General features: G+C 47.1%; 1 protein-coding gene across 1 annotated transcript; it reads left to right on the top strand.

The window, feature by feature from the left end:
• The first annotated feature begins 220 nt into the window (after positions 1-220).
• On the top strand, positions 221-8,567 carry LOC125716597 (intestinal-type alkaline phosphatase-like). Its single transcript, XM_048989066.1, has 11 exons — positions 221-307; positions 756-872; positions 1,234-1,349; positions 1,762-1,936; positions 2,259-2,431; positions 2,880-3,005; positions 3,693-3,762; positions 5,391-5,529; positions 7,064-7,254; positions 7,377-7,493; positions 8,087-8,567. The coding sequence occupies exons 1-11, from the start codon at positions 229-231 to the stop codon at positions 8,344-8,346; spliced, it is 1,563 nt and encodes a 520-aa protein (XP_048845023.1). The 5' UTR covers positions 221-228; the 3' UTR covers positions 8,347-8,567.
• The last annotated feature ends 595 nt before the right edge of the window (positions 8,568-9,162 follow it).

Genomic DNA, 9,162 nt, shown 5'->3' with positions numbered 1-9,162 from the left:
GATAATGCTAGGATCCGCCATCGGATTTTGTTGTGCTAATTTGCATTTAGCGACCGTATCAAAATCCCTAGTAACTCCACAGTGTTGTTCACAACATATATACATAAAATACCCATAAAAATATCTCACCACTCCGCTACGCCCTTTGCACTTTGGTCAGTGACGTGGTTATAAATATGCAGTATAACATCAGTCTGGCTCTTAACGACACAACGTACGACACATAACATGGCTCCATGCCGTATTACCCTGATTGCCGGGGTCCTGCTCTGCATGGCGGTGGGTCAGTCCAGGGCCGTCATCCCTGGTAAGTGCCGGGGATCAGCTGGACCTGTGGGGAGTGGAAGCATGGATCTAACACCTCGATGTTCATACGTTCAAAGGGGAATTGAAACATTTTGGATCGTTCATATCTGTTACGCGCTAGGCATTAAACGTTGTCTTGAGTTTGCCGAAAATGTTCACCCTTAGTTAAGTTTGTCCCTCTGCAAATAGTCTGTATTACTCCTTTTTTATTTAAATGTTTTAAATAAATATGTTTTTATATGTATATGAAAATCATTTCCTAGTCTCATTCATTTATGAATATCAGAAAATATCTCTAAAATGCATGGAAAATGGCGTGTGGATGTATCCTAATGATGGTTGAATTCACCCATTGGAAAACATTTAACCTGAATGTGACCACAAAACAAGTAAACCTACAAGTAAGCCTGTTTATCTGCTGATCCATCCGTGCCCTGGTGCTCCCTCAGTTGAAGAAGAGAACCCTCGTTTTTGGAATGAGAAGGGAAACCAGTCCCTCACGCAGGCACTGAATCTGCAGCCTATTGTGGGCCAAGCCAAGAACCTTATCCTGTTTCTGGGTGATGGTGAGTTCTTGAGTGAAGAACATTGATATATTCATTATGGTTAGGGTCTGGTGCTTTATCCATCCATCCTCTACATTTTCTATCACCTTGACTGCTCATGGTTGCATGTCGCCTTCATGTAACCTGGTTCAAGAAATCAGTCTTACCTGTAATTATCGGACAAATTACCGCTCAAGCATAAGTTGAACAAGGGTTCAGAATGTTCCTCTCTCCCTTCAAAACCATTGTAACCCTGAAGGCTTTGGATCTTATTCTGTGATTCGTATCTGCCATTAAGGGTAATTACGTGCTGCAGCTAAAAAAAATTGCCTTCTGATGGTGGTCTTTGAGCTTGGATGCTTTGTGGGTGCCCTTCACCTAGGGATGGGCATCCCCACTGTGACAGCGACGCGGATCCTCAAGGGGCAGATGGCGGGCAAGACAGGAGAGGAAACCACACTGACTATGGACACATTTCCGTTCCTGGCCCTTTCAAAGGTACCATCGGTCTTGTGCATCTATGTTTCAGTAGTCAGTCTCTCCTGGAAAAGTTTGTACTGTTTGTTGTTGAGCTCCACCACAGCTTCTCAAGTATATGTGACAGTATATTAGTAAATTATTTGCCACACTGAAACAAACGCACATGCGGAATTTGTATTAAACGTTTAAGCTCAATGGGAATTAAGTGTCTCTTTGGGCATGTTTTCTTCAACTTGAAGTAAGACGCATCGTTCATCCATCAGATGTAGGAAGATTCCATGATATGCAGTGCTAAACGTCATTTATTGAATGCTTTGTCTGAAATCCAGGCCGTTCTGTTGAATTAAAGCTGATCTTGTTTTGCTAGCTGAAATGAGGTCTGAGGAAGCAATCACTCTGTGTTAGATTAACCTTATCACCTTCTCCCAAGACTTACAACGTAGATAAGCAGATGCCTGACAGTGCGGGCACTGCCACAGCCTACTTGACTGGCGTCAAGGCCAACTACGGCACGCTGGGCCTGAATGCAGCAGCCCGGCGTGGCCAGTGCAATACCACCTTCAGCAACGAGGTCGAATCTGTGCTCCACAGGGCCAGGAGGGCAGGTGGGCCTTAGTAACATCGCAGGAATACTGCAAAGTGTTGTAAGCAGCAAGTGTAGTGATGCATGTAAGGCAGCGTTTCCCAATCCGGGCCTCAGGGACCCACAGCCGGTCCATGTTTTTGCTCCCTCTAAACTCCCTACCAGACAGTCCACATTTTCGCTTCCTCCCAGCTCCCAGAAAAACTGTTGATTGTCTGGTGGGCCCCCAAGGACCAGATTGGAAAATTGGTGCCGTTCGCAGTGATGCAAGTTTGGTGTCGCATTACTGGATAGGTGATCTTGCTGTAAAGACGCAGTGAAAATGCGGCTGTCCCATGTTGCAGGGATGTCCGTGGGCATCGTGACTACAGCACGAGTGCAGCATGCCTCACCTGGCGCTGCCTATTCGCACTCGGCCGACAGGAACTGGTATAGTGACGCCGAACTGCCGGTGGATGCGGCAAAGCAGGGCTGCCGTGATATTGCCTTCCAGCTGGTCAACAACACCGACATCAACGTAAGACCAGCGGGTCCATAACTTGAGTATCAGATGCTCAATGCTGACACCTTACAAGTACACATCTGCTGTTAACAAGTGGTACCTATTTAAAGTAACATGTCTTTCCTGTTTACACATCTGGATGTTGATTAAAGCACATATCCATCCATCTTCATTCTGCACCTATTATTTTGCATAATGCTACGCTGGATTTGAACCTGGGATCTTCAATTCCCACATCATCGGATAACTATGGATATTGCTTTTCCATACGTCTTGATGCAATTTCAAAGAAGCTTCCCAAGGATTATCTGTGTGTGTGTGTGTGTGTGTGTGTGTGCAAATATATTTTTTATTTTAATGTACTTTTTATTTTTAAAAATTCCTGAGTAGTAATGAAAAAAGCATTTTACATTTCAGCGTCCGATTGAAAGTGTTTCCTGCTTACGTTGTACCTCTGTAACAGGTCATTCTTGGAGGTGGACGCACCTACATGTTCCCCAAAACCACAAAAGACCCAGAATACTCCACCAGTTATGGATCCCGATTAGACAACACTGATCTCGTCGATAAATGGCTCGCGGGAAAGAAGGTAGTCTGTCATGCACCATCTGAAACCAGCTTCAGGACATGAGCACTGGCTTAATCTTTGAGTCCATGAGCAGCTGCTTTCTATATGCCAGGGACTTTTCAGTCTGGGGTCTATAGAGTCCACAGGGACCTTTAGTAAACATATTAGTAAACGTATTGGCAGTTCCTCCCGGGAGTTTGCTTGTTCATTCTTCCCGTGTTGTTGTGGGGCTTCCTCTGAGTTCTCTGGCTTCCACCCATAGTCCAAAAACATGCTAAGGTGTAATTGGAGTTGCCAAGTTGCCCATAGGTGTGAATGCGTGTGTATGTGTGTGATGTCTGAGTGCCCTGCGATGGGTTGGCGCCCCATTCTGGGTTATTCGCTGCCTTGCACTCGTAGCTCCTGGGATAGAATCCAGACCCCTGTGAGCCTGCATGGGACAAGAAAGGGTGGATGGATGGAGGATAGATGGTTGGATGGATGGATGGATGGAACAGTTCCTGCCCATTCTGAGTTATGTATGCCACACATTAGTGGTAGGAAACCCCTAGTTCTGGTCTGTTTTCATTTGGGGGTTCCCTGCTTTATGAAAGGTTGAAAGTCCCTGGTATTAGCTGATCCTTAGGATTTTTTTGTCACTGATTTTTAACTTGTATTTTTCACTAATGGTTGCCATTTTGTCTCTGCCTCACTCTCTATGTGTTTTAGAACGCAAAGTATGTGTGGAACAAAGCTGATTTTGATGCTGTGAATGCAGATAATGTGGACTATTTGATGGGTAATGTTACCGCCGAAAAGAACCAGCTAAACCAGAAATGTTTCCACTGACATGCGGCACACCTTTAAAATGAAAATGAAGATGGCAGGTGCTATACTTCATGGAATTATCATCACCACGGAAACGAACTTGCTGACTTCAGACAGCTACCTCACAGCTCTGAGTAGCGTAAATGAGCAGTATTGATGACCAGGGTGAAAGTCACTGAATCACTGTGTCCCACTTTCATCCAGAAGAGGGCGTTCTCATGTCATTCAAAGCTGTCAGTCATTTAATAATGAATCTTTAAAAATGTACAAGGTGAGGATTTACATCATTCTTCGCTAAGCAGTGTTTCCTTGCAGAATACAGAAAAGTTGGACATGTATTGCTCAGCTCCTTTCTGAGATACACGCTACTACTACTACTAATAATAATAATAATAAATTTTATTTGTATTGCACTTTATATTTTAGCAATCTCAAAGTGCTACAAAGTAAAAAAACAGAGTAATAAAATACCACAATGTAACTAGACAGCTACATTTAGCAGATGCTTTTACCCATAGTGGCACATTTTTGAGAAAGTAGAGTCAGACAGTCCCTGGATCAGTTGGTGCTAAGGGCCTTGGTCAAGGGCCCAATGGTGACATCACGGTGACATCACGATGACATCACGATGACATCACGGTGACATCGCTCGGCTGACCACGGGATTTGAACTGGTGACCTGATCAAAGGCACAGCATCTTGACCCACTAAGCCCCCAGATTAACCCACTAAGCCTCACATTAGCCCCCAGATCACAAGCCCTGCGTGGTTCCGTCAGACCCTGCCATATAAATACTGCCTGCTGAGCGTAGACCCTAGATGCTTAAATTCCGTTAAATCATCTACAGAACCATCAAAATTCCATTTTATCTTCATGCATATTTTAGCTTTTTCAAAAGCAACCTTTATTATCGCGGTAGGATGTAGCACTGAGCGCTTTCCTTTGGCCTTATGTGTGGAATGCTCAAAAGTTCATTGTTTCTTTGAGGTTTTGGTGCAGACTACTTGCACCTCTCTCATCAGGATGTGTGTGTGTGTCGGGGGGGGGGGGGGGTCCAGATATACCTTACCTTGTGGGGACCAAATGTCCCCACAACGTGATGAATACCTGTTTTTTTTTACCTTATGGGGACCACTTTCCGAAACTTTATTTTATAAAAAACCAGTACTGCAATGAAAGAACTAAAAATGCAAAAGCTCTTTTCGTATTCTGTTTGGTTACTTATGGTTATGGTTAGGGCTGGGTGGGGGTTAAGCTTGTCATTGTTAGCATTAGTACTTTTCCCATAGAAATGAATGAGCAGTCCCCAAAAAGGTATGATTACACGACTGTGTGTGTGTGTGTGGATTATGAACAAATGTCCCCCACAATGTAATAAAAACCAGTTTTTTCACATCGTCGGGACCACTTTTCAGTGAATGCAATCAAAAAACTAAAAATTCCAATGTCTTGTATTTTGTTTGGTTACTTATGGTTAAGGTTAGGGCTGGGTGAGGGGTTAAGGTCGTCATGTTGGGGTTAGAGTTTTCCCTATAGAAATGAATGTAGAGTCCCCACACAGATATGAATACCAACGTGTGTGTGTGTGTGTTGGGCAGGCCTGTTTGAACCAAAGGACATGCGCTACGAGCTGGAACGCGACCCCAGTACTGATCCATCCCTCCCGGAGATGGTGGAGAAGGCCATCAGGATCCTCAGCAAGAACCCCAAGGGATTCTACCTGTTTGTGGAAGATGAGTACTCCGAACCTTATCCAGGCACACTCCAGATTGTGACCATTTATTTTTTAATTAGCTTGACAATCATATGTTCTTCAAACTCTTTCCCCAAATAGGCCGTTACCGGTCTATTGCTAAGAAATGGCACTTTTCCACTGCCACCTTGATCTGAGCCGTACCTGAGCCATACAGTGAAGTAGCAGTTTTCCATTGTAAATTATGCGAGCCGCACCCGAGCCGCACCCGAGCCGTACCCGAGCCGCACCCGAGCCGCACCCGAGCCGCATCCGAGCCGTACCCGAGCCGTACCCGAGCCGCACCCGAGCCGCACCCGAGCCGCATCCTAGCCGTACCCGAGCCGCACCCGAGCCGCACCCGAGCCGTACCCGAGCCGTACCTGAGCCATACCCGAGCCGCATCCGAGCCGTACCCGAGCCGCATCCGAGCCGTACCCGAGCCGTACCCGAGCCGTACCCGAGCCATACCCGAGCCGCATCCGAGCCGTACCCGAGCCGCATCCGAGCCGTACCCGAGCCGTACCCGAGCCGCATCCTAGCCGTACCCGAGCCGTACCCGAGCCGCATCCTAGCCGTACCCGAGCCGTACCCGAGCCGCACCCGAGCCGCACCCGAGCCGCATCCGAGCCGCACCCGAGCCGTACCCGAGCCGCACCCGAGCCGCACCCGAGCCGTACCCGAGCCGCATCCGAGCCGTACCCGAGCCGCACCCGAGCCGTACCCGAGCCGCATCCGAGCCGCACCCGAGCCGTACCCGAGCCGCACCCGAGCCGCACCCGAGCCGCACCCGAGCCGCACCCGAGCCGCATCCGAGCCGTACCCGAGCCGCACCCGAGCCGCACCCGAGCCGCATCCGAGCCGTACCCGACCCGTACCCGAGCCGCACCCGAGCCGCACCCGAGCCGCACCCGAGCCGTACCCGAGCCGCACCCGAGCCGTACCGGAGCCGCACCCGAGCCGCACCCACGCTGACGTGGCCCTGCTTACTATCAGGGTCGAAAGCGGGACCAAACTGATCTGGTTGCGGCACCACTATCTGATTGGTCAAAATGCACAGAGATACCAGTGATCTGTGTCAATATTCATGGATTATCTGAAGGAAAAAAGGGCAGATTCTATAGATTATTAGTAGTAGTATCACACCATGAGGTACTGATGCATTCCCAGAATTCGGAACTTGAAAATTCCTAACCTCCTACATAAGAAAATACTATAGAACAGCTGAACAAAATGGATTCGTAATGCAAATTTGGACAGGTGAATGCTAATTCCGCTAACTTTCGACGCTTAACATAATGTGGTGATTCTCACAGACTTGCTAACAGAAATTAGCACATCGTAAATCATGCTGATGTGAACAGTACATAAGCGTCTCTTCTGTTTTACATCACTGTCACTCTCCAAACCCAGCAATGACCATTCTGCAGTGGAAAACCGAAATGCAGTACAGCTCGCATACGGATTGGTTCCTGTATCCACAGTGTTCTGGCACTGGGTTTCTTTGTAATGAGTTCATATTTGCCTTGGAACTGCAAGTGGCAGGATAGACCACGGTCACCATGATGGCAAAGCCAAGCAGGCCCTGACTGAGGGTGTGCAGTTCGATCTGGCCATCGCCAAGGCCTTGGAGCTGGTGAGCATCAAGGACACACTGATGGTGGTCACAGCAGACCACTCTCACGTCTTCAGCTTCGGAGGCAACTCTGCCAGGGGGAATCCCGTCTTTGGTATGGAGACATTGGTCACATTTTGTTTTTTGGACTTCAGGGGGAAACAAAACCTGAGTTTTGTTGAATTTGTTGTATTAGGCAGCAGGTGTCAAGTATATCTGATCCAGCGTTTCTTTCAGGGCTGTCAAGCTCAAACGGTCTGGACGACCGGCCCTTTACTACAGCACTGTATGGAAACGGACCAGGATTCAAAATAGTCAATGGAAGCCGCCCTTTGATTAATGCCTCCATAGCAGGTGAGAAACTTGTGAACTGTGAATCTTGGGGGGGTGGGCACAGCTTCGCAAGCTTTTCAGCAGTACTGGCACCACCTTGTGGTCCTGCTCCGTCACTACAAGCATTTCAAACCTTGCCGTGAACTCGTAGCCCCGGGAAAGGAAATGCGTTACATCTTCATAGAGTGAACTGAAGTTACGAGAGGCTGCGTTGACAGAGCAATTCCGAGTGCGTTATCGCGGCCCACTTTAAGTTATCTCGTCCCCTCGCAGTCCGGAAAAGAAAGTCAGATAAGTGTGGCTGCCGGCAGAAGTTGTTGATTACGAGGAACTTTCTCACTTTTCATCACTGACAACACAATTCTAGATAAACTTTCCAGAGAATGCTATGGATTTACAGTGAGACGATTAACCTCTGGAATAAATGCAGTCAGTCATACTTTGTACAGTTCAGAACAGATGGAGTCAGCTTTTGTCTTAATCTGGGCTGAAAATCTATGCATTTAAATGAAAAGTCCTTACACCATATAAAAAAAACCATATACCATAAAATTATTTTCTCATCTGGATGCTGCATTATATTGTACGTGATGGTGTCCTTGTACCTCTCTAAGGTGATAAGGACTACATGCAGCAGGCGGCTGTACCTTTGGACTCAGAGACGCACGGCTCGGAGGACGTCGTCATCTTTGCTCAAGGGCCCATGGGCCACCTCTTCCACGGAGTGCAGGAACAGAGCTACATTGCCCATGTTATGGCCTATGCTGCGTGCCTGGAGCCCTACACTGCCTGCCCCAATGCGGGGCCTGGTACCCTGAAAGCCAGCCTCCTAGCCTTGCTGCTAGCCCTACTGGGCACCGTCATGCTGTCCTGAGCCAGTCCTTCCTGATTCCTAGAATATCAAAGAAGATTCAGTATACTGAAGTGTGCCCGCATTGGACTGCCATTGTACCCACCCCCTAGTCATGTGACCTTGACCTTTAAAATGTTTCTCCTCACATTTTTAAAGAATCAGGTATTGCAAAAGATGATAAAAGGGATCCCTGTGCAAACACGGCCATGTGGTGACTTTATGTGGTTGTGTTCGCACACTAACCATCACATACACACAGACACGGGCGTTATAAAGGGGGGAGGAGCAGTTAGGATGATTCCAAGGGCCCCTCAGTGCCAGGGACCCTAAAAAAAATCTGAAACATAATTGGATCGATCTTTTCAAGGGGCCCAAAATCTTGAGGGTTGCCACGCAAAATGATATTTTAAGCCATTAAAGGTTATTGAAGAAGTGCATCTATCTTGTCTTCATATGTATAACAAATACCTTGGATTTCAGCAAAATTCCACTACATGAGGAATAGCTTTCGAATACATTTCGGGAGCTTTATAAAAGCGAGAACCTTGAGTGTTAAGTTTGCTTGTTACATCATGACTTGTTGAAATTTCTCCCTGCATTCATGTTTTTTTTTCCCCGCAAATAATAAAGAATTGAAAATGATTTCTTTTATATGAGCAACATATGAAATAAACGACCTACCTGTGGATGACATGAAAGCTCTCTAAATTAGTCTGTATACTTAATTGTAGGCTGACTTCGCACAGTTGCGTCGGGGGCAGTGCCATCGCTTACCAGTTATCACGACGCTGCATCGTTTAACTGGCTTTGCCAAATGTGCAACCACATGTCTTAGAA

The sequence above is a fragment of the Brienomyrus brachyistius genome, chromosome 21, assembly GCF_023856365.1.
Source record: "Brienomyrus brachyistius isolate T26 chromosome 21, BBRACH_0.4, whole genome shotgun sequence".
NCBI lineage: Eukaryota > Metazoa > Chordata > Actinopteri > Osteoglossiformes > Mormyridae > Brienomyrus > Brienomyrus brachyistius.
The sequence above is the reverse complement of the archived record's forward strand: the minus strand, read 5'-3'. Positions and strand labels throughout refer to the sequence as shown.

Coding starts and splice junctions, on each gene's coding strand:
- LOC125716597 (XM_048989066.1), top strand. CDS start 229: ATGGCTCCATGCCGTATTACCCTGATTGCCGGGGTCCTGCTCTGCATG. Junction 873..1,233: donor TATCCTGTTTCTGGGTGATG/GTGAGTTCTTGA, acceptor CCCTTCACCTAG/GGATGGGCATCCCCACTGTG. Junction 7,255..7,376: donor CAGGGGGAATCCCGTCTTTG/GTATGGAGACAT, acceptor CGTTTCTTTCAG/GGCTGTCAAGCTCAAACGGT.